General features: G+C 50.3%; 1 protein-coding gene across 15 annotated transcripts in view; it reads left to right on the top strand.

Annotated features, from left to right (window-relative positions):
* SUN1 (Sad1 and UNC84 domain containing 1) overlaps positions 1 to 24804 on the top strand; it is a 53531-nt gene that overhangs the window by 26559 nt on the left and 2168 nt on the right. For 7 of the 15 annotated variants that reach the window (XM_082430635.1, XM_082430626.1, XM_082430622.1 and 4 more), the window contains 16 exons: positions 3682 to 3879; positions 4346 to 4429; positions 4682 to 4792; positions 5934 to 6032; positions 6576 to 6669; positions 7247 to 7305; positions 7455 to 7600; positions 8457 to 8633; positions 12045 to 12131; positions 13645 to 13688; positions 15169 to 15304; positions 16708 to 16962; positions 17707 to 17791; positions 20507 to 20622; positions 22650 to 22817; positions 24672 to 24764. In XM_082430635.1, the coding sequence (XP_082286761.1) occupies positions 3682 to 3879; positions 4346 to 4429; positions 4682 to 4792; positions 5934 to 6032; positions 6576 to 6669; positions 7247 to 7305; positions 7455 to 7600; positions 8457 to 8633; positions 12045 to 12131; positions 13645 to 13688; positions 15169 to 15304; positions 16708 to 16962; positions 17707 to 17791; positions 20507 to 20622; positions 22650 to 22817; positions 24672 to 24764 (1952 nt within the window). The remainder of the gene's footprint in view (positions 1 to 3681; positions 3880 to 4345; positions 4430 to 4681; positions 4793 to 5933; positions 6033 to 6575; positions 6670 to 7246; positions 7306 to 7454; positions 7601 to 8456; positions 8634 to 12044; positions 12132 to 13644; positions 13689 to 15168; positions 15305 to 16707; positions 16963 to 17706; positions 17792 to 20506; positions 20623 to 22649; positions 22818 to 24671; positions 24765 to 24804) is intronic. The other 8 variants (XM_082430624.1, XM_082430625.1, XM_082430621.1 and 5 more) reach the window with 6 other exon arrangements.

Below are 24804 nucleotides of genomic sequence, written 5' to 3'. Positions count from 1 at the left end.
AGAGGGAAGGTCAGCCGTGGTAGCTTTGGTGGCAGCTTCTGGAAACTCATCCCACTTCCTGCTTAAATCGGTCTTGAGTATTTTGGCGGAGTAAACAAGTTACTATACTGTTAGTTGCTTTGGGCTTCTATTCTTATCATGCCCCTTGCTCTTTTAGATTATAGCAGTGGTTTGTAGAGCCAATGCTAATTTATTACCTTTGAAAAAATTTGTTTCTAATTATTTGAGTAAAACATTTATCAAAGAACTTTTGAAAACCACAGAGGTGTGCAAGGAAGAAAATTAAAATCCCCCGTAACCTACACCCAGAGGCTTTTCACTCTTATTGCGTGGTTGAGGTCACACCGCATGAATTTGTTACATAAGCATATTTACTCAAAATGTGGGTAACTCTTCACAATCATAAGTTAACCCCCACTCCACATTTCCTTTCTTTTTGTTCTTTTTCTTACATTCTCATTGTGAAATCTTTAAACCTTTAAATTTATCTATTTATTTAATAGATGAATTAAGTCTCCCCTTGTCCCTCTCCAGTCCCTGTCTGGTTTCCCTTTTGGAGGGAGCTGCAGCTAATCCTGTTCATTGTGGGTTCTCCTGCCTTTTTAATGAGGTGAAAGTCATATAACATGAATCAACCAACTATTTTAAAGCGTACAGTCCACTGGCATTTCGCAGTGTTGTGTAAGCACCACCTGAATTTTGCTTTCATGTTCCTACAGAAACATGGAGTGTGTTTTTGTCTTTACTTCAAATACATGGTTTTGGAGTTTTTTTCATTTTAAATGGTAATTGCGATGAAATTCATTCTTTTTGATGCCTGTCTAATATTGCATTTATGGTTGTATCGAAATTTGTTTAGTCAGTGTCTAGGTGGACATTCAGGCTTTCTTGTTTGTACACTTTTAAAAACAGTGTTTTCTTTGGGTGTATTTGTGTATGTGCACAAATCTTCGGGGTAGGCAGGCCAGAAGTAGCATAGGTACGTTAAACATCATTCATCCCGCCTGAGCCACGTAGTTTCTGATTCTGAAACTTTTTGAGGTTCAGGTTGAGTGCGTTGTTGACAAGATGTGATTTTCTGGGCCACATCAGAAAGGCTTTAAAAGCCTTCCATGTGTTTTCCCTGGGACATCGAACAGTGCTCAACAAAGCAAGATGCTGATAGGACGCGTGCAGATGAACAGATTCAGTACTCCTGTGAGGATTGGCATCTGTGTGAGAAACCTGTAGGGACTGGAGACCCGGGAGACCCGGCTCTGCCAAAAGGCGCTCCTACGTGGGCCGGTGCGCCTCGGGCCTCCCTGGCCCCTGGGCTAACCGCACAGAAGGACCCAGGGAATTGGAATCTGAAAACACACACTTCTGTGTTTTTTTTCTTGCCTAAGGCAATGCTTGCGTTCCCCAGTAGAAGGTGTAAACTAACTTAGAAAAGATGGGTCTGAATGAATGAATGAATGAATGAATGAAAAGTCATTCCTTTGAAACTTTGTCAGTTGTCTTGGTTGCTTTGAGCAGAATTTTGCTAATTGAATCAGCCTCAGTCTTTAGAGAAGTAAGGACGGAAACGTCTGCTGCTTCCGGGAGAGGGACAGGCCAACTTGGCTGACTTCGGGGTCGGACGGCTGTGACTGCCGAGCAGCTAAGGCTGAAGTGGACGGTGTGACACGGCTGCGGCTCGGCCTCTGAGCTGAGCAGCTGAAATACTACTGACCGGCTTTAAGGGGGAGCAGCTCCGACGGAGCCCGTCCTCCTGAAGAAACCACAATTAGCAATTAAATATATTTTAAAAAGTGTTCCACCCAGCAGCTTCTAAATAAATACTTATCACTGCTGAGAAAAGAAGATTTTGTACAATTTCAGTTTAAATAGATTCTTCCAATTGACTTCCCAAAAGACTGACCAGGATTGCCCTCCCCCTATGGCCACGTGAGGGTCCCCATTCCATGTACTCTTGCTAAATAAGTGTTTATATTTTTGTTCTTTTAAAACGTTGCCGATTTGATGAATGAAAAATGGATTTTAGTGTCACTGATGGTCAGTGAGACAGATCCTGCATTACCACTTTATGAATTTTTCTGTTTTTGTCCGACCTCTGTATAAAGTTCACACTGCGGTGTAAAACAAAGAAGAGTGTGAGTTGGGTAACACAGAGTTGGCCCTGACACTCGGTGGCTCCTGGCCCCAGGTTTACATTTGTTTTGGTTCAGGGCTCCAATTCACAGATAGCCTACTCCTTTATTCAGGCTATCTGGGGGGGAAAAAGCTCTGATTTTATTTCTTCTAAATCACTCCAGCTCAGACCTCTCCAGTCCCCGCTGGCCTCACGCATGTACCCTAAACTCAGGGAGCTGAGCCAGGGGTGAGTGGATGGGCTGGGTATTTGTGCTTTGGGGCACGCCGGCAAGCAGCCCCGTCTGCAGGCCGTCCCGTGGAGCCACTGTGCAGGACCAAGCCTCATACCTCAGCTGCCACTCAGTGAAGAAACTTTTTTTTAAACATCTTTATTGGAGTATAATTGCTTTACAACGTTGTGTTAGTTCCTGCCGTATAACAGAGTGAATCAGTTATACGTATACATGTATCCCTATATCCCCTCCCTCTTGCGTCTCCCTCCCACCCTCCCTATCCCACTCCTTTAGGTGGTCACAAAGCACCGAGCCGATCTCCCTGTGCTGTGCGGCTGCTTCCCACTAGCTATCTGTTTTACATTTGGTAGTGTAGGTATGTCCATGCCACTCTGTCACTTCGTCCCAGCTTACCCTTCCCCCTCCCCACGTCCTCAAGTCCATTCTCTGTGTCTGCGCCTTTATTCCTGTCCTGCCCCTAGGTTCTTCAAAACCTTTTTTTTCTTAGATTCCATAGATATGTGTTAGCATACGGTATTTGTTTTTCTCTTTCTGACTTACTTTACTCTGTATGACAGACTCTAGGTTCATCCAGCTCACTACAAATAACTCAGTTTCTAGAAACTCTTTTTTAAGAATAAAAATTTCTAGCCACTGTGATTTGCAGACTGTCACCCTGCACATTGTGGGTTATAGAGGTCGCACTGTCTGTCCTGGTGCTCCAGGTGCTGAGGAAAAGGAGCCGAGGATGGCCAGGCAACTTTGGCAAGACGTTCCATAGTTTACTGAGCCTCAGGTGGCCATGTCGGGTGTCTCTGTGTACCCTGCTGCACGTGCTGTAGCGGACGTCCTTGAAGGGGCTGCTTCTCGCTGACAGGCCTTCTCGAGGCTGGGAACACAGTGGGATTGCTGGGCCTGAGGTCAGGGAAGAGAAGTCGTTTGCCAGTTTCTAAAGATGGTAGCGTGTGTGTAAACAGCATTGGGGTGAAATGACCTCAGATTGGATGTTTTATGGAAGATGGCCTGCGGGAGAGATGTGGTGCTGCTGGCGCTCCAGGATGGGGCTGGTTTGCAACTCGGCCCGAGCGTGTGTCTCTGGTGTCCATTTAAAAAAGCGGGTTCCAGGGAATTCCCTGGCCGTCCAGTGGTTAAGACTCCGCGCTTTCACTGCCCGGGCTTAGGTTCAGTCCCTGGTTGGGGAACTAAGACCCTGCAAGCCGCGAGGCACAGCCGAAAAAAAAGTGGGTTCCACTTTGCCCAAAGTGAGTAATCGGGCTCTGACGTAGCAGGGAGCGCGCGCTGCGGAGGAGTAACTGTGTGCACGGTTTCTCACTAGGCCGCGCCGCTCGCTGCGGGGATAGCATCTTGTCGCTGGTCACGCGCACCTCGGCGTCCTTTCCTTCGTTCTTAGTTCAGCTCTTCCAAGTGGCTTTAATGAAGCTCAATTATGAATCAGAGAATTACAAATTGAAAAGTTATGAATCAAAAGATCGTGAATCAAAAAGCTGTGAGTCAAAAAGCCATGAATCAAAAGGTATTTAAATACTTTCTTCCTCCTTTTTCCACCAAATAGAGCTTTCAAGGTGGAGAAAACACTCTTTTCCCCGCGTGACGCTTCGCTCACGCCCTCTCCTCGCGTCGTTCGCGGCCTCTCGCTTTCGCGGCCTTGCTGTGCATCTCTCTCCCTGTTCTCTGTGCAGTTCTGGATGTTTCCTGGAAGTTGATCAGGGTTTAAACATTAAATAAAAAGTTAATACACTCATCTTTTTATTCTTATGACCTTTTTTAAAGCAAAAAATTTATCTGACTGGCATTTAAAATGATGTTTCAAAAATGTTTGAAGCGGGCCCATCCCGTGTGGTGGTCAGGGCATGCCCCGGGCTGGCGGGACTTGACGACGTTTCCTGAGCGAGGCGGTTACCTTGCCCCCGGCCTGCACGCCCCCGGCCACTCTGCAGAGCCCCTGCCCCGGGCTCAGGCCCCTCTCGCCTGTGTTGCAGCTCACTCCAGTCACTGTGGGAGGATGAATATGAGAGAGCCCCTCGGCGAGGACGGCCACCTCCGTGCAAACGGGGCGTCGCTGTGTAAGTATGGCTCGGCCGCACCTGTGCCCTCCTTTCAGGCCGTCCTGGGGCCCCGCTGGTTAGGATGGGGCCAGGGCTCTCGCTGCCCCACTTCACACCAGGAGCCTACAGCCACCAGGGGGCACTGGCTGGGATTTTGGTTTTTCATAGTTGAGTTTCCTAGTTTTTTCGAACTGCCGTTGCTGCGCACCGTTGAGATTGACAGGGTTTGCGTGTTCATCTGTCCAATTAACTGCTTGTCCCACCCCACAGGCGATGACTGTAAGGGGAGGAAGCACCTGGAAACACGCACCGCCACCCGCTCACAGCCCTCAAGGCCAGGAGGGCTGGCAGGGACCGTGGGGCTCGCCTTGTCCCATGCAGGTTGTCTCTCGCGCTTTTGTGTTTTGTTTCTGTCGTGTTTTCACAAATGCTCCTTGTTCATTGTTTCTTTGTGTTTGGAATTCAGGTGTTCAGTAAAAACAGGAAAATAATAACTGTCTTAAAATATGGAGAATATTGCTCTTGAAAAGCTTCTTTGTAAGTGTATTTAGTATAAATTAAGCATATGGAAAGTAACGTATTTGAGGTGAAATGAACGGCTTAGAAGAAGCTGTGTCCTGCATGGGGTATGGTTGGCCCACGCCCAGGAAACGGGCCGCGTCCTGAGCCTGTGCAGCCGGGGTGCTATGGAGAAATCCAGTTTGCACCTGTCAGTGTCTTGCCGAAGGGTGCCTTTATAGCAGCTTTCTTTAAAAGCTGAACTTCAAAATTTGTTGTCTCTTAACTGTTAATTGATAAGCATAAAGCAATAGATTTTTTTAAAAAATCCTCTTACACCATGTTTCTTTGCACGTCAGCCATGTTGGAATTGCTTAATGTTTTCAGGAGTCAACACGTAAATGCTGGTGTGGGTGTATTACTTCCAGCGGTCACTCTTAAAAAATGAAAACAATTGATTTCACGAGCAGTTTTCTGCTTTATATAATGTGTGACGTTCGGTATAAAGTTTATTGTGTTTTATTTTGTCATCCAGTGGGACTACCGGTTATAATTCTGAAATACTTTTTCACCGGGCTGTAGGAAGATTTTCATCTTGCTGTTTGAGTAACGCTTGTCTCACCCAGAGCATGTTAACTGCTGGTGTCCGTGGACTCTTACTTGCTTTAAACGATTGCGCTGTCTTTCCAATACCCATTCTGCCAGCAGCAGCTGTGCACACGTGCAGGGCAGCTGCCAGCCAGCCCCCGCGGGTTTATAGGAAACGTCTGCATTTTACGTCCTGCGTGTCTGCAGGCAGAAGCGAGTGAAAACTGTTCAGACACAGAGCAGGGTTTTCATAAGTTAGTTTCAGTATCTTGCTTGGACTTCAAGTAGTCGATTGTTTTTCTTGAGGAGAGCCTCTTGACTGTCTGATGCGAGAGGATTTTGGTACAGTGCCACACGGTGGGTGTCTCTTGCCGCGTCGGGACTGTGGGGCTGGTGTTTGAAGGTGCCCCTCCCGCCCACATCTTCTCCGGCACAGGTCACTTCTCGGTGCAGGCGCTGTGCGAGGTCGGAGCCACGGGAGGGTTTGTGTCCAGGACGGTGTCATCGGTGCTGTGGTTGGCGGTGGCCGCTCCAGGTGGTTATTTTGGCTTTCCGTGTTAGCGTTCGCTCCTAGGCTGTTGGCAGTTAAGCACCTGCAGTAAACTGTTCACCTAACCAAGTAAACATTTCATTTTCGGTTTACATGCTTTGACCCTTGATGTAACGTGTTCCATCCTTTATTACTTAGCAGTGCTAACATACTGTGCTTTTGGCTGCATGGCATTCATTGTTTCTCCAGTGTATTGGGTGCTGTTGTAAGTCTAGCTGCTTGGTTTTACTGTACTTGAGAACGAACGCATGGGTTTGTTGTGTACTCTTTTGTATCTTGTCTTGTGTATGACATATTGCTTTGTGGCTGATTTACATCCCAGTGTTTGAGTTATGGATGTTCCTGCTGTGATGACTAAGCATTGTCCTAATATACTTCATCCCTAACTTCATCTTAATATACTTTCAAAGCATCTATCTGTTAGTATATTTCCTTATGCTGCTAGCTTGGCCTTCACAAAACCAGTCCATTAGGAGTTTGGTTTTCCTAAGAACGTTTCCTTAGAATGTTTGGTGTTTTCTCTTTTAGGGAAGGCAGCATCTGAAGTATTCTGGTGGCTTGGGATTGGATGGTACCAGTTTGTTACTTTGGTTTCTTGGCTGAATGTGTTTCTTCTTACAAGGTAAGGAAACTGATATCATGTCAGCTTGGTGTTTTAAAGAACTGATTTTGTGCTAATTTCGTGGTATCATTTGATTTAATCATTTTATATTTTGCAAAGTGCTTGCATATTCTTAATTTTTCAAACCACTCCTGTGAGAAAGGAAAGGCAAGTGTCATCCTTGAAGAAAACCGGAGTGTGCAGAGTTTAAGTGACACGTCCAAGATTACACAGCCGGGCGGGTGTGCTCGGGACGAGACCTGGACCCTCTGGCGCACTTGCCCCAGCGCCGGGTTGCCTCGGTGGGTCGATGACCAAGGTCCTTGAGTGCCCTCCTGTGCTCCCAGCCCGGCGCGTTGGCAGTTACTGACCTGCTGGGTTGTTCACGTGGGCCCGGAAGACAGCACCGTGTGGCCAGGTTTTCCTTCAAGCAGCCACTTACCTTGTGGATAAAACTAACTGTGTTTCTCAGCCTGTGGGCTTCCACTTTAACTTAGGGAGGGGGTATTTTGTATAAAGTTATCTAGAGAGGTCATACAGAATGGTGAGCCCTGCCTTTTACTTTTTCCAAGTTAAGTGTTTTTCTTTTTATTCCTAGGTGCCTTCGAAATATTTGCAAGTTTTTAATCTTGCTCATTCCACTATTACTTTTACTAGGTAAGTAAAATTTTACTTTGTTACCTAAGATGACTAATATGTACACATGCATATATATGTAAATCAGTGAAAGAATTGAACATTTAAGTACACCTTTTGAAAAGCACTGTATGTACAGGTGTATACAGTTGCTTTTTCTCTCCTTCAAGGTGCAAGTATTTCATTTTGGGGCCAGGGTGATGTCCTTTCACTCCTGCCTGTGTTAAACTGGATGCACAGCCACAGAGCACAGGGGGTGGATGACCCCAGGACCATGCTCACACCCGACACTTCCCACCCGAACCAGCCTCTGCAGGTAATCAGTTAGGATGCGCTCTTCCCTGGCGTTGCCAATCTGTGTTCTCCAGCGTAAGTTTCCATACTACTTGTAAACTACAAGGTAGGTCAGTTGGGCACTCTGTTTTAGAAAATATTTTGAAATGTCAAATAAGCATGTCTTACAGCTCCTTAAATGTTCCGAAACAATTCAAGTAATGCATACAGGCACACCTCAGAGATACTGCGTGTTCAGCTCCATTATCACACGAATATTTTGGCTTCCTGGTGCATATAAAAGTTATCTTTACACTGTACTATAGTCTGTTAAGTGTGCAATAGCATTATGTCTAAAAAAAATAATGTACAGGCCTTTATTGAAAATACTTCATTGCTAAAAAATGCTAACCATCATCTTAGCCTTTAATGAGTTGTAATCTTTTGGCTGGCGGAGGGTTTGAAATATTTTGAGAATTACCAAAGTGTGACACAGAGACACAGAGTGAGCAGATGCTGTTGGGAAGATGCGAGGACAGACTCACTGGACGCAGGGTCCCCACAGACCTTCATTTGTGAACAATGCAGTAGAGCGAGGTGTGCCTGTATTTCAGGCGGTCTCATTATTTAGTTCATTTTCATTAAAAAAAAGTTTTCATTACTTTGGAAAATACAGAAAGCATAAAGAAGAAAATAAAAACCACCCATAGTCTGCCACGTAAAGGAAATCACTAATGACGAACATTTTCATATCTTTTCCTTTGGGGGTGTGTGTGTGTCGTAGTTGACGTTTTACTGTAACGCTCTGTTTCGTTGTTTCGACTTATCCTGTACTGTACTGTCCTTTGCCAGGTTGACCTTCTCGTTTGTGTCACCTTTGGAACTTCTTACTGTTTCAGGTTGGCGATGAGGTTTTCCACTGGCATCGGATGAGTGAAGTGGAAAGGCAGGTGGCTGCATTGTCGGGACAGTGTCACAGCCATGACAAGAAGCTTGGAGAGTTGTCAGCCTTGCTCCAGAAACTGCAGGCGCGGGTGGACCGGGCAGATGGCAGCAATGAGGGGGTGTCGCCCCCGGTGAGGAGCGTGGTGGGGGCAGCATCTCAAGGGGGCTGGCACTGGTGGGCTGTCGGGCTCCCAGGTGATGCCACCTTGGAGTTCTCGGGTGTTGTGTTTTCCTTTTGGGGACAAGGAATAGGAGGGCCCTGCAGTGAGAGGTGGCCGCATGGATGGCAGTGTGGGTTCCTGGCTTGCAGTGGCGGGGAGCTGCGGTAGGTGCCCCCAGAGGAGATGCCACGTCTGAGGCCAGGGTAGGGGGTGGGGTGCACTCTGGGAGCAGGCAGGGTTGGGGGAGGGGGTGGAGGCGCGTGGGTGATGCCCAAGAGTGAGGTCAGGCTGCGGTGGGACAGACGGGTGTCCCTAGCCTGCGTTTTAATTGGTGAATGGATTGAACACAATTGAATGAAATTTTTCTGGCACTGAACTGAAAAGCTCAAATTTGTGATTTAAAATATCTCAAGATCATGAAATAGTTGAGTAACTACTATTCCTTATGAAACCGTAGGCCTGTATAGACGTGTCTCATTTATTTGGTTCTCAAGGAAAGGCTTGTCAGTCCATTTTCCTCAAAACTGATGTTTATTTTCTTAAGTTCCACAATGATTTAATTTAGGTATTTTGGATTGAAATCTTTAAAATAGGCATTGCCCCTTGTCTCCACAAATGCTTTTCCCTGATCCTGTTTTCTCAGCAAAGAGCCCACTACCCACCCAACTGTTGGCACTCCAGCCGGAGGGGACCCTCCACCCCTGATCACGCATGTCTCGTCGGCCTGCGGACCCCTCAGGGCTCCCCACGGCCCCACCGTGCTCTCGAGCAGCCTGGCTCTGCCTGGCTTCACCGAAGCCTGCCTCGACTTGTCTCGGGGTGGGTGCCCCTTGCCGGCTGTTTCCTGACTGGGCTCAGTGTTCCCACCCTCCTGCCCACCTGTCCCGGCATCAGCGTGCGCCCCTGTTTGTAGCTGTTGCTGGCTTAATCCACTGTGTTCTCACACCTGTTGGGGGCAGAATGTGTGAATCTCCTCGATTCTGGTCGGGTCGCTGTAGCGTGCTGACAGGCGCTGGGACCCCAGAGTTACTAGGCTTGCCCCACCCTCTCTGTGGTCGGGTCGCTGTAGCGTGCTGACAGGCGCTGGGACCCCAGAGTTACTAGGCTTGCCCCACCCTCTCTGTGGTCGGGTCGCTGTAGCGTGCTGACAGGCGCTGGGACCCCAGAGTTACTGGGCTTGCCCACCCTCTCTGTGGTCGGGTCGCTGTAGCGTGCTGACAGGCGCTGGGACCCCAGAGTTACTGGGCTTGCCCACCCTCTCTGTGGTCGGGTCGCTGTAGCGTGCTGACAGGCGCTGGGACCCCGGGGTTACTAGGCTTGCCCCACCCTCTCTGCGGTCGGGTCGCTGTAGCGTGCTGACAGGCGCTGGGACCCCGGGGTTACTGGGCTTGCCCACCCTCTCTGCGGTCGGGTCGCTGTAGCGTGCTGACAGGCGCTGGGACCCCGGGGTTACTGGGCTTGCCCACCCTCTCTGCGGTCGGGTCGCTGTAGCGTGCTGACAGGCGCTGGGACCCCGGGGTTACTGGGCTTGCCCACCCTCTCTGTGGTCGGGGCGCTGTAGCGTGCTGACAGGCGCTGGGACCCCGGGGTTACTGGGCTTGCCCACCCTCTCTGTGGTCGGGTCGCTGTAGCGTGCTGACAGGCGCTGGGACCCCGGGGTTACTGGGCTTGCCCACCCTCTCTGCGCGGCCCCCGGGCGCCTGCTTGGGGTTCTCGCCTCCAGGGGCCGCCTGGTGTCCTGCGTTGGTTCCTCGCTAGTTGCTTATTTTTGGCTTCTCAGCCGTAGAACTGAGATGATTTCAGTGAGATCCAGCTAACACCGTCAGGAGTGTTCTGTTCCTCATTTTAAAATGAGATTCGAGATGTGATGAGCTGAGTGCAGATACAGCTCATCCTTCCCACGCTGTCCTCCACCACTTACCCCTGTTCAGGTATGCTTGTGACGGTGACCCTGGCAGACTGAAGCTTGGTTCTGCGGCTGCCACACACTGGTGGTCAGTGTGCTGACTACCTGCTGTCCTTCCCTGAGCGGCTGGCACAGGTTTATCCCACGTGTGTCTCCAGGAGAGTAGGCCGCCTGCTGCATGTGGCTGTGCGAGTTTAAAGTAATTAACACTTAGGGACTTCCCTGGCGGCCCGGTGGTTAGGACTCGGCGTTTTCATTGCCGTGGCCCGGGTTCAATCCCTGGTCTGGGAACTGAGATCCCACAAGCCCCGAGGCACGGCCCCCCCCCCCAAAAAAAAATTAACACTAAGTAACATTTAGCTTCTGTTTCAGTTGCCCCAGCCACACATCAGGTGCTCCGGGGCACATGTGGCCGCCGTGCTGGGCAGAGGCCGTCCCGCTGTGCCCAGGGCCGGTGGGCTGTGCAGTAGGAGGCCCGGCCTGGCCGTGAGGACGTGCAGCGAGTCCAGCGGTTGACCCTCCCGCGTCCCAGTGCCCTGGGGTCGTCCTCCCAGTGGCCCTTCGTCCTTTAGCTTCGTTTTACCTGATTTGTCACCTTCTATTTTTATAAGTCACTGTGGTTATATTTTGGAATGAGATGGGGTATAAACCAGTGAATGAAACTCCCGTCATGAGAGTATAGAACGACTTCCTGTTTTCCTTTCTGACTGGATTTCAGTTGTTCGGAATGTGCAGGCGCTCTTTGCCGGTGGTGGTGTCTCCTGTATGGATGTCCTTTGATTATATAACTGGCAGAGATTTTTCTAGACCTTCCCAGGGAGTGTATCTGATAACCTTACTACAGGTTTACCTTCTAAGAATTGCTGAAGAAATGGGTGGGAATATGCTGGACGAAGACTGTTTTCAAAGCTACTTAGGTTGAGAAAACATTTTTCTCTCTCTGGCTGCTGTGCTGATCACTTCTGTCCCTGAGCCGGGGAGGAGCTTGCCTGCTTGGCCGCCCGATTGGAGCTTTCATCCCCTGATCAGCACTGATCTGAGGGCTCTCGCACCGCTTCTGATGACCGTTGAGATGTCACACATTTTATACGAATATGAAAGATCAAGAGGGAGTGAGTGGGCCCTTGGTGGTTGTGCTGTAAGCCTCTGGGTACAGCGGGTGCCTAGGGAGTGTGTGTTGAATGAATGGTAATTGCTCTGCTGTCCATGCAGGTGTTTTTGGTAATTACCAGTCTTCTTAACGAATATTCTCCTGTGACTAGAAAAGCTGTTTGTGCCTTTTATCTTAGGGCAGGTTTCAGAGGCGGAGATGAGGACGTCACTGAGGTCACCCCCATGGGATGCTGTGTCCAGCTGTGACCACACAGTCTCTGGCTGTTGTGCTGTGTAGAAACAGCACGGCCTGACTGGCCAGGTTTGGGCTTATTTGTTGCTTAACTTTCTCTACCATTTGTTCGTTCATTTTCCTTTTCAAGACCGACTGTGTGACTCTCCACCAAGAACATGAATTGCGCATCTCCGGCCTGGAAGGTATTCTTGGGAAACTGACAGAAACATCTGAGGTATTCACGCTCTTGACCTTTCACTCGCAGCCCCAGCACCGTGATTTCCTTGATAAGCGTCAGCTGCAGTTACTGTGCTCGGTCCCCAGCCTTCACAGTGCTTCCTTTAGGGTGTTTGCTGCCATCCTTGAGAAAACGAAAGGGAAATATTTCTTTTTTTTACATTTTTAAAATTTTTCTATTTATTTATTTTTATTTTTGGCTGCGTTGGGTCTTCATTGCTGCGCGTGGGCTTTCTGTAGCTGTGGTGAGCAGGGGCTACTCTTCGTTGTGGTGCGCGGGCTTCTCACTGCGGTGGCTTCTCTTGCCGTGGAGCACGGGCTCTAGGCGTGTGGGCTCAGTAGTTGTGGCTCAGGCTCAGTAGTTGTGACTCATGGGCTCTAAGTGCAGGGGCTTCAGTAGTTGTGGCACGTGGACTTCAGTAGTTGTGGCTCATGGGCTCTAGAGCGCAGGCTCAGTAGTTGTGGCGCACGGGCTTAGCTGCTCCACGGCATGTGGGATCTTCCCGGACCAAGGCTCGAACCCATGTGCCCTGTATTGGCAGGCGGATTCTCAACCACTGCGCCACCAGGGAAGTCCCCGTTGTGTTGCTTTAATGTTTCGTAAGTGTGTCCAGCTCACTGGCTCCCAGGTGGGGGCGGTTCTCCTCACGGTCACCCAGCCTCCACAGGGTGACAGTGTCTGTGGACAAGGGAGTGAAGGTTCACCCTGAACCTTCTGACAGAGGGATTTTCTGGTCAGAAAGTCTAGTCTTGTCAGGTGTCGGGCAGGCGGAGGGAGGAGACGGGCATCTGCATGGACATGGGCGAGGACTGGGGGCGCCGAGTGGGTGGCCTGGATCCCCTGACGGGCCTCAGGGCAGACACACCGCCCTCGGGAGCTCAGGACTGGCCACTGCGTTGCTGACCGTGTCAGAGGTGGGCAGTTCAGTCCGTTCGTTGATTAGATGTTTCCAGGGTGCCTGAGGAAGAAGCGCGCCTCTGTGAGGAAGCTGGCGTTGGTCCTGTGCCGTGTCGCCCGCCTCTGTCGAGTTACGGCCTACATGGCCGCTGGGCCTTGGCTCGCGTGGGGCGGTGGGCGCCCGCGCCTGTGAACAGGCCGTGTTAATAAGTCATGCCTTCGTGTGTAAATCTGCCGTCCTCTTCCTTGTCCTGCCACGTTGAAAGCACTTACCAGAGGTGGTTGTGGCGCCGGCGACATCTGGCTTCCTGGCCTGTGTCCTGGTTACAGGAGCTGCTTATTTTGAAAATCCATCAAGCTGCTTTTTTGTATGACCTGTGCACCTCTCTAAGTATACATTGTGTGTCGTCTTTTAAAAGTCTGCTTTGAAAAGTAAACATCCCTCACCTGCCTGCCAACAGGCAGGTCTGGGCTTTAAATTAAGGGGGGAAAAATCCTAGATAAATATGTGTATTTCTATTTCTGTTTATATGTATATAGTCAAGTATATGATTTTATGGAAAGTTGGTATGTAACTTGTGTATTTAAACGGATTGTTTCTCATACATTTTAGGCTATCCAGAAGAAATTAGAACAGACTGCGCTAAGAACAGTTAGGTAGGATAACTTCAAGTAAATTCCCCTGCCGTCTTCTGTGCTCCTCTGCGTCACGTGGGGCTGTGCCGTCCTTAGCAGGGGCACGGTTTGCACCTGGGACGACTGGGCTGGGTTGGTGGTAACAGTCCCAGCTGGTGTCTTTCTGGGAGGCCCTTCAGGGCGCCTGAGGATGGAGGGGGGCCGGGGAGCTTGTTACCATCCATCTCCATGCAGCACCAAGGACAGCGGGGGCCCCCGCCTTTGCTCTGGGGAGGCTCCCTGCCCGGATGTGCTGGGAGGGTCCTCAGGGCACGAGGAACGGGCCGTGAGCTCATGGCACAGCGTGGAGTGGGCTCCCTGCCTGGACCTCTGCTGGCTCTGCGGGCACCACAGTTCAACCCTGGTTCCCCGCTCGGCAGCCCCTCGAGGGGGCCAGACGCCCGCCTTCTGAGCTGCGAGGCTCTCACCAAGGCTGGGCCTCCTCTGAGCCCTTTCTTTGTTGCTAAACAGCCCTGGTCCCTCAGCAGTTTCAGGGGGGTGGCGTTTGGTCCCTCGTACCCTGGTTGCTTTTCTCCCGCACATTTGTCAGCTTCCCTGAAGTCCCCTGGCAGCATGGAGCTTCTTTCTGTCTCAGAGCTGCTCACTGTTTTCACACTGTTGGTTTTGTCACCTGGGTTCTCTCCACCCCAGTGTCTGAGTAGGACACTGTTACCCTTTTGTTACTCCAGTCACTCCACTCACCGGCTCAGCGCTCAGCTCAGGAGAGAGCAGATGATGAGCTTTACCTCTCGTCTTCCCGCTCTAGCTCCTGTGTGTTTCTGTGGATCCTATCGTGTGATTTGAGACCTCACCCACCCTCCTCTCAGGATGGGGATGAGTGCTAGCGCACTTCTAACGTTCCTTTAGAGCCTTTACGTATCAGAACACCTTTTGACTGAAGTCATGTGGATCCTGCAGTGTTTACCCCGGAGTGCACTCTTCTGAGATACGAACTGTTGGTATCTCAACAACCATAACTACCTATAAACAACTATAAATATAATACCGTAATATTTCATAATGTACAGTACCTACATTAAAATAGAATTGTTAAAACCCTGAAGCCATATGTTTTTAGTTTTCTCTTCCAGTAGCATGAAAAATTCATATTTAATTTTATAGTGATTATCAGTAAACATTGTCACATTTCTGAAGTCTTTTTCAGAATTTTAAGGCGATGGGTACAGGTTTAAATATTAAATAGTATATGAGAGTCCCCACCACCACCCAGAGAAGCATAACCGCTGCTCGTGGCAGGTTTGGCCCCCGCCTGGGCAGGCGTGCGTGTCTGTGCGCGTGCGGACGTTGAGGTGGGAGCAGTCTCTGGGGCCTTGGCTTGAGACTTCTGTGCTGCGGAGGGACAGGGCAGTGTGTTGACAGCGACCTGCCTGGGGACACGGGCGCGTCCCCTGAATGTGCTGTCGGCAGGACTGACCTGTCCTGTCGTCACCCCCCACCCCAGCAGAAGCGACGAGGAGCCGCGCCTCCTTGCCGCGGTCCAGCATCTGGAGCAGGAGCTGGGGCGTCTGAAAGCAGACTTGTCCGGTTGGCCGCATCTGAAAACCAGCTGCGAGAAGGTGGATGCGACATATGAAAGAGTAAGTTTCCTCAGTCTTTACATTTTGTTTTATCATAGAAAGTAAAAACACTTGAGTTGATATCTTTATTAAGTTAATTTCAACTTTCTTTAAAAATTTTATTTTACTATATTTGAAGTTTTTAACCATTTTGAATAAAATAATTAAAAATTCAGCTCCCCTCGAATTCCTGCTTCTCCAGTGACACGAGATGTCTTTCCTTCCTTTACACACGCATGGCCAAGGGCTCACCTTTATTGGGGCCAGGGCCATTTGTATATCTTCTCACCAAAGTAGAGTCACGCTGCAGTTTCGTATCACATCCTCACGTCACGGACATTGCTTCAGGCCTCTGTATCCATGTGCAGAAGAAGAAATCTAGACATTTATAGCTACGTGGAAATGAAAACACGGACATTGGAGTGGCACAGGTCATCCTAAGTCAAAGGCGGACGGTTGGTGGGGAGGAGGTCTCGCAGGCCCAGGGTGACAGTCTGCGGTGCAGGGAGCTGCTGAGGCCGATGGGGCAGCGCAGCAGAGACGCAGCCCAGCCCGGCAGGCAACCCGTCTCCCTGAATGGGTTTGCAGGTCACGTGAATGACTGCTCCTCAGTCCTCAGGATGGCGAGGTGCTGACAGTCTCCTCCAGGGCTGGCTCGGGACACAGGTGTCCTCATGGCTGGGGGACTGTGAATGCCTGCAGCCTTTTGGGGGGAAGATCTTGAGATGGTCACGGGTCACAGAGACACACAGTCTTTGAGACAAGCAGCCACGCTCTTGGGACTCTGGGTGCAGAGGTGAAAGCGCCAGCGCAGGGGCCACGGACGAGTGTGCAGTGTTGTAACAGTAGCGCTGAGGTGGCCCAAGTGCCCGCGTCAGGGCAGCAGCTGACCTGTACGGTGGAACATTCCAGAGCCTGCAAGTGAGGAGGTCGATGTGCCCGCTTTGTCACAATGCTGTGCTTTTCCTGGTGCTTCTGCCCCATCTTCCACTCTCTGTGGAGCAAGAAGGGGAGCTTATACACATAATGGTGTGTGTGTAGAAATAATGCACTTGGACGCTTCCAGCCTGCATAAAGTTACATTTTCAGTTGTGTTTATGACTGTTTCCTTCTCAGACTGAGTTTGAAGACGAGGGGCCCTGTCATCTGCACCTCACCTGGGGCAGGGCCCCTCTCCTGCAGTCCCGTGGGCACCCAAGGCACCTAGGCTGTGCTCTCCTCTATCCCTGTTCCCCTGAATGTATTTCAGCATCTTTGGAGGGTTCTTAAGTTTCGTATGAAGGGAAAAAACCGTGTCAAGTTTCCATTATGGATTTTAAACTGCTGTGTGATCTTTCCAGGGTATCTAAGGTGACAGAGTGAAGAGTTGGAATGATTTAGCTAAAACAGTAGATTCATGTTATATTCACCAATGATTTTACTAGGTGGACGCCCAAGTCAGAGAAACTCTCAGACTCATGTTCTCCGGAGATGAGCACGAATCGTCTCTCGAGTGGCTGCTCCAGAAGCTGTCTGCTCAATTTGTAAACAAGGATAACCTGCAGATTTTATTACGAGATTTAGAGCTGCAGATACTGAAGAACATTACCCACCACATTGCTGTGACCAAACAGATGCCAACTTCTGAAACTGTAGTATCTGCTGTGAATGGAGCGGGCGTTTCTGGAATAACAGAAGCGGTAAGTAGACGATGAGAATTGTTTAAAATTCACGTAGTAGTGAAACTGATCATCTAGGTATTAAGCTAGCAGATTTTTTTAAAAAAATATTTATTTATCTATCTATCTATCTATCTATCATCTATCTATCTATCTATCTGCACTGGGTCTTAGTTGCAGCACACGGGATCTTTAGTTGCGGCATGTGGGATCTAGTTCCCTGACCAGGGATCAAACCCGGGCCCCCTGCATTGGGAGTGTGGAGTCTTCCCCACTGGACCACCAGGGAAGTCCCAAGCTAGCAGATTTTGATGTTTTGTTCTGCGAATGGTCTTCTAGGGATGTGATTATGATATAAAAAGTGCTTAGCACCATGCAGGGTGCCAGGAAGGGTAAGCTTCAGCTGTTGTTGTTATCAAACTACTTCTTAGGAGTACTTTATACTTTATTAATCTTTTTGTCCCAAAGACTCGGTCTCCCTGGGTGGCCACATACCTTCTGGAATTACACAAAAATTGCCCATAATACAGTCCCAAGTTACCATCTCTAACGCTAGTCCTTGTTTTGTCCACTTTTTATGGCACTGGGGGTTCCGGCTCTGAGACTTTCTTGCCTGTGTCTGAGCCGGGGGTCCCCACAGTTGAGAGCAGGACTGAGGTTTGGGATTGCTGAGACAGCCCCCGTGCCTGTTGTCCCCAAAGAGAGTTAACTGAAAACATGTCCTTCATTTCTGGGGTCGTCTCCATGTGTGTCTCCACTGCCCAGCAAGCGCGTGCCATCGTGAACAGCGCCCTGAGGCTGTACTCCCAGGACAAGACTGGCATGGTGGACTTCGCCCTGGAGTCCGGGGGTGAGTGCCAGACCCCTGACCCAAAAGTGCTACTATCAGCGGGAGGCCACTCAAGAGGCTGTTACCTGCCCCACGCCCAACAGTAGGGAGCTTGTTAGAACTTTCAGAGATCTGAGAAAGAGCATTATTCTAGGCGAGCCCCTAGTGTTCTGCCTCGGAGCACAGCCAGGTCCCCCAGGAGCTCTGGTGGCTGTGCTTGCAGCTCACGCGTCAGCTGTGGGTGTGAGCCTGTGAGATGACACACACCAGCAAAATCTCTCAGTTTGGGCGCATTTCAGTAGCTTTTAGGTTTTTCTGGCCATATGAGAGTTTACCACCACAGAATTATTGATTATTCACTTATGATCTTGTGTGTTGTAAAGTGTGTGGGCCTTTTTAAGTATAGAAGTCCAGTAAAAAGAAATTGACCCTAGAGCAGCATAGGCCAAGCTGAATGGAGAGAAGTTTGGGGGTGCTATTCTGGTTCCTCAGGGAAGTGGTCCATTGAGTCTGGAAGTGCTGCGTGGCCATGGCACAGGCCCTGGACCAGGTGTATTGGATAAACCAGACTTGGTTTAGTGAAGCATCGTGTCCGTGGACTTCTGTCACCATCCCTCAGTGGCGTCCAGGACAGCACACCCGGATCACACATGGGAACACGGCTGTGAAAACGGGAATGACGTCATGTCAGTTCAGGGAGCATTTTGCCACCATACGTGTTAGAGAAAATCTTGGTTTTCTACATTTTTAAAACTTAGGAATTGCAGATGAGGGCTGGTTGACTAATACGGTCTCTCGGAGGAAAGGAGGTTCTTGATAACACTTCAGTAATAAAGGGTGAGGGCCTATGGGAGGGGTGGGGACGTCAGCCCACAGTGAGTGTCGGTTACCTGCCCCAGCCGTTCAGGGCATCAGGCGATGGGGCTCAGGCCAGCCTCGCGGGAGCTGTGGCCCGTCCCCATCACTCACCCTCTCGCGGGGGCTGAACAGACGGGGCAGGAGGCTGCTGCTCCGGGTGGATACCGCCAAGTTCTTCCAGCGTCACAAGCCAGTAAGGCTGCTGACTGCTCTTTGTGTATATTTTGTTTAGAATGACTCATTTAGAATATTAAGTGATTTTAGTTTTGTGTTTTGAAATTCAGTGATTTCTGAAGAAATCATTTTCAGAGACATCAAATGACGATTTAACAGTTCAGTGGGACCAGTAGTTGTCATTTTTTCTTAGAGGCATAATGAGTGCTCACAGGTTGGTATGTTATTAATTCAGAATTCTGATAATCCTGACAAGGCTGAACTGAATGTTCTGTTACTGAACAAAACATATATTGGCTCTTTTTAAGTGAAAAAAGTGAGTCACCGTATTTAAGAAGACACTTTTTTAGAATGAGAGTAAGATATTTTAAAAAGAATTCAGTGGTTCAGAAGTTTGGACCTACTGATCAGCTATGTCAAAATCACATTGTTTTCTTGTTTAAAATTCCATCCCATCCAATCCCTTCCCCCGTTATCAGGTGAGAAGCTCTAAAAAGGGCCTGCGGCTGCATTTGCAGGTGTTCTGAGGGGTTGTGATGTGCAGCCAGGTTAGGGACTGTTGGCTCTTAGAATACAGACTGCTCAGGACTTTTTAGTTTTATTACTCACTTATTTGTTTTTCTTTTTAATTTATTTTAGTTGATGTTTCTTCCCACACCAAGTTGTTTTGGCCTGCTTTGGCACCAGCATCCTGTCTGTCCTATTTCCTGTTGAGGGGCAAAGTGGACTTTGTTATTTAACACTCTTTTTATTATTATTATTGAGGTATAATTCACATAACAAACTTCACCATTTTCAAGTGTACAGTTTCATGGCTTTTAGTATATTTATTATGTTGTACAACAGTCACCACTATCTAATTCCAGGACATTTCTTTTTTTTTTTAATTTATTTAATTTATTTATTTTTGGCTGCATTGGGTCTTTGTTGCTGCACGCGGGCTTTCTCTAGTTGTGGCGAGCGGGGGCTACTCTTTGTTGCAGTGCGCGGGCTTCTCATTGCGGTGGCTTCTCCTGTTGCGGAGCACGGGCTCTAGGCGTGCAGGCTTCAGTAGTTGTGGCACGCGGGCTCAGTAGCTGTGGCTCACGGGCTCTAGAGCGCAGGCTCAGTAGTTGTGGCGCACGGGCTTAGTTGCTCCGCGGCATGTGGGATCTTCCCGAACCAGGGCTCGACCCCGTGTCCCCTGTATTGGCAGGCGGATTCTTAACCACTGTGCCACCAAAGAAGCCCCAGGACATTTCTGTTTATTTCCAAATAGAAACCCTGTCCTTGTTAGCAACTTCCTATTACCCCAGCAATTGGTAATCGTCATAATATTTGATCGCTTTGGCCTATTACGTAGGTCCTCTGGAAACCTGACAGGTAACGCTGGTGCCTGGTTGCATGCGTTGCTCTTTGTTCTACAACGTGAGCAAAAGCTCACTCAGAGTCGCTGTCCCTGGAGTGGCGGGGGGGGAGCCCAGTATTTTAAGCCTTTGGTTGGCAGTAGGGACTGTGTGTCCTAAAGCAGTTGTGAACTGTTGACACTGAATTTGGAAAAAGTAAAATTAAGAATGGAGCTGATCTTCAAGTAGAAGATTCTTTATATGAGTTAGAAACGTGAGAATTTTTAGAACATTTCAAATAAATCTCTACAGGTGGGTAGTGATATTGCTTCCGAAACAGTGGGATAAGATGCTGAGACACATTTCAACTCTGCTGTAGGTGGGAGCATCTTGAGTACCCGCTGCTCTGAGACGTATGAGACCAAGACCGCACTCATCAGCCTGTTCGGCGTCCCGCTCTGGTACTTCTCCCAGTCCCCGCGCGTGGCCATCCAGGTGAGCGGGTGTCCGGATCATCGTGTGCGTGTCGAGGCCTCCGGCACAGTCATGATGCCGGCTGAGACCGTTTTAGGGGTGTGCTTGTTTAGCTTCTTGCTGACATGTAAGCTGGAGCGTGCGGCTCCTCGGTCTCCAGCTCGGCGTCTGCATCAGGCGGACACGTCTGTGGACCCAGGAGCACAGTCCCAGCGCCTCTAGGTCCCCTAGTGCCCCCTCTCACCTCAAAGGTGACTTCCGATGCCACCTGTTGGTTCTGCTTGTGTTTGATTGGTGCAGGCGAGGCCGCCTATCTTGTCCTGTGTCTGGCTTCACCCATTTCTCTAGGGTGTCGCTCACCGTCAGAGCTGGAGGGCCTTCCACGAGGAGGTCGTGTGTTGCGCTTCCTCGGTGTTTCAGAAGGTGGAACGGGTTGAGACGCGCAGGTGGCGTCAGGAGGAGCCCCTCTCCCTCTGCACGTCGCACCCACGGCTGCTCAGGGGACCGTAGGGCCCTGTCCTCCGGTGCCGTCTGCAGAGGCGCTGGGCGCCTTCACCGCCCCGGGCTGTGCCCACACAGGACTGAGGGACAGAGCTCCAGCGCTCAGAGACGTTCACTGGACCTCGGCGCTAACGAGCTGCCTTACGTTAATGACAGTTTTGGAAGGAAGTTCCAATAACTCCCTCTGTGTGAACCATCCACACAGTAGCCGTCTCTCACTTAAAAAGCACAAATCCGATCCGAGTCGGGAGTTGAGTTGAGCATCAAGTCAGGGTCAGTGAACCTCACGTTTTGGGTCCTCCAGTCCCGTCCTAGTGGCCGTCTTGTCCTTGGGGGCTGCCCGGCTTGGCTTTTGTCGTCTGAGCTGCTTGGACTGACCCCGCCGCCCCTGGCCCCAAGCTGCAGGGCCGCCCTAGAGCTCGAAGGGCTCCGGAGTCTCGACGTTCCGCAGCAGGTCACCCAGGCCCACAGCCTTGTCCCTGGGCTGCAGGTTGGGTCTGGAGCTTAGGTAGCGGCCAGTACCTAGGTGCTGGGTGGATGTGAAGGGGCAAGTGGAGGCGGGCCTGCTGGGAACATCCTCGCGGGAGAACCGCACGGCACCCTGGACGGGAGAGCCGGGACTGAGGGACTGTGAGTCGTAGGTGAGGGGCTGCTCGCGGGAAGCCAGAGTCTGCGGAGGGTCCAGGGCCGGCCCCTCCGCCGCGGCCCAGGTCCAGGCCTGTCTGAGAGGGCGCAGAGGAGCCCGGCAGCCGCTGCGGGCGGGAGGGCTGTGCCAAGGGCCCGAGCCCCTCACGCAGGTGGGCAGCGGCGTGTTTGGAGGGGCAGGAGACGCACGCGTGGCATCAGGATGAATGGGGAGTGGGGGCCCCCGTCGTCCTGGCCTCTGAAGACACGCGGCTCTGCCGACTTGACCAAGCCCTGGCGTGGGCTCGTGGCTCCTCTGTTGCTGTTAAAAGTGCCCTCACGATGAGTGTGCACCGCCTCTGCATCTTGTGCCTGTGCCCACGCGCTCGGCCGGAGGTGGCTCTGCAGTCAGTCAGAGGGCGGCCGCATACGCCGATGCGCGCTCTTGCCCAGCGCTGCTTCCCCCGGCGACGGGGTCAGTGTGCAAGAGTGCGCGTCCTCACGGCGTGCACAGCGGATTTTGTTCGGTTCAGGGTTACTGGCAATCTGTGAGATGAGACACGGTGGCACCACGTCATTTAAGTTCGTAATTTCTTGTTGTTCTGCAGGGCGGAGCATCTTTTCCTGTCTGAGGACCGCCTAGAGTTGTGTGTCTTTGAGATGTGTGTGCCGCCCTTTCTCTTTAAGGTTCTGGCTGACTCAGCGCTCGCCTCACGCTGCACGCAGTGGCCCTTTGGGATTAAGTCACAAACGCCTTGCCTCACTTCGTCTTTTGATTTCGCTCACGACCATTTCTTACCAGCAAAAATTCCATATTCCCCCCCGCCCCTAATATTAACCAGTTTTTTCTCTTACTGCTCCTGTTTTTCGAGTGGTTAAGAGCTTGTTCAGCTATTGAGTTTCAGTGTTTGCCTTTTCCCCAGCCTGACATCTATCCAGGGAACTGCTGGGCGTTCAAAGGCTCCCAGGGGTACCTCGTGGTGAGGCTGTCGATGAAGATCCTCCCGACCACCTTCACCCTAGAGCACATACCAAAGACTCTGTCGCCCACCGGGAACATCACCAGCGCCCCCAAGGACTTCGCGGTCTACGTGAGTGCGCCCGGTCCCGGGGCGGCCGCTCCTCAGCCCATCTGGGAACCTCCTGGAGACGAGCCCTGCGAAGGCTGGGCACTTGAGAATAGTACCGGTGTCGCTGTCCTCCCCTCTGCCCGCTGACCTCTGAGTAGCCAATAAACGTGGAGGGAGACGTTCCAGGGCTTCCCCAGGGAGGGAGGATGGGGTGCCGGGCAACGACAACAACCCGGCTGTGGGAGGACTGGCCTCTCATCTGCTCGGCCGTAAAGTCTGTTCTGACAACACCGTGAGGCTGAATGTACAGAACAGAATGAGGACGTTGGGAAAAGAACATCCAGAATCCCAGCACCTACAGAAGTCACCATTAACACTGGTATTTTCCCTTAAAAAGTGCGGTGGAGGGACTTCCCTGGCCATCCAGTGGTTAAGACTGCGCTTCCACTGCAGGGGGCACGGGTTCAATCCCTGGTTGGGGAACTAAGATCTCGTGTGCCGAAAAAGAAGTGCAGTTGACACAATACCATTCATAAAATTTCACTTCCTGCCTTAAAGAAACAAATTGACCGTTAAGTACTTGTCCATGGCAGTGAACTTTACTGTACCAGTTTCAGGTGTACAGACAGCAGCAGCATCTGACGTCTGAATACATTAGAGCACCACCCCCCGTCACCCACGCTGGACCCCTTGCCCCGCTCACCCACAGGGTGTGAAGTGATCTCCCCACGCTTATTTAAAGAGCAGCACAGGGTGCCCTTGTCCACACCCCCAGTTCGCCGTTGTTGACTATTTCAACTCCCCACGTTTCAGGATAAGCCTCTTCGCTTTTTGGTGATCCTTCAGGCTAGACACTCAGGTGGCATTATGTTTCAGGGGTTCGAAGGGGGCCTTTGATTCATGGCACCATACGCATTGTTAGTATGAGAAGCGTTCCTTATCTTGTAGTTCCCTTTCTAATTGAGTCCTCTTTTTTCTAAATCTCTGCTAATTTGATAGATCTTATTTTAATCTACATTTCTATGTATTTCACATGCATGTTTCCTTTTTTGTAGATTCTGGTTTTGTTTCTATTCATTTATCTTTCGGTATCTTAGTTTCCTTATGAATATTTGAGCTTTTTAATATAAAAATATTAATCGTGTTATTCTGTTACAGATATACTTCCCACTGTCGGTCTTAATTTTGTGTTTAGTTACACCTGCTCATTACCTGTAATTTCTTCCATGGCATTTTCGTACCTAGAAAGTCCTTTCCCTTTATGAAACAGACATTCAAATTAGTCACCTGTACTTCCTACTGGTTACTTTTTTATTGTGGGAAAATACACAGAACATAAAACTCACCATCTTAACCGTTTTTAAGTGTGCATGCAGTTCAGGGACATCAAGTACATTCACACTGTTGTACAGCCATCACCACTGTCATCTCCAGAATGCTTGTCATCTTCCCAAACTGAGACTCTGTCCCTGTTAAACACTGTCTCCTGTCCCCCAGCCCCCCGGCGCCCGTCCTCTCTTCTTGGCTGTGTGAGTGACCTCCTTGGGGCCCCGCACTCTGCTGACCTGCTCTCCTTTCCCCAGGCTCATCACGTGCCCCTGGGTTTCCACCTGGGAGCATGGAGGGCCACAGTGGGCCACGCGGGTGTTGAGTGTGTTCTGCTACCTGTTAGCTTGCCCTCTCCCAGCTTCAGTTTTCCTGATCTGTATAACGGGAGGAATAATGCCTGCCTCACGGGCTTTGTGATCTGCGAGAAGCCCTTAATAAAATGCCCAGCACACAGAGGGCCTTACTTTAATGGAACAGTAATTTCCCTCTCTCAGTTACCTCACTACCGTTTTTCCTTTATTTGGTGACTAGATGGTTTTGTTTCAGGGATTAGAAAATGAGAATCAAGAAGAAGGGCAGCTCCTGGGACAGTTTACCTACGATCAAGAAGGGGAGTCACTGCAGATGTTCCCTGCCCCGGTAAGGATCCTTGCGCTTCACACAGGCTTCAGGCTCCCGG

This window comes from Balaenoptera physalus, assembly GCF_965194825.1.
Source record: "Balaenoptera physalus genome assembly, chromosome: 16".
Lineage (NCBI taxonomy): Eukaryota > Metazoa > Chordata > Mammalia > Artiodactyla > Balaenopteridae > Balaenoptera > Balaenoptera physalus.
The sequence above is the reverse complement of the archived record's forward strand: the minus strand, read 5'-3'. Positions and strand labels throughout refer to the sequence as shown.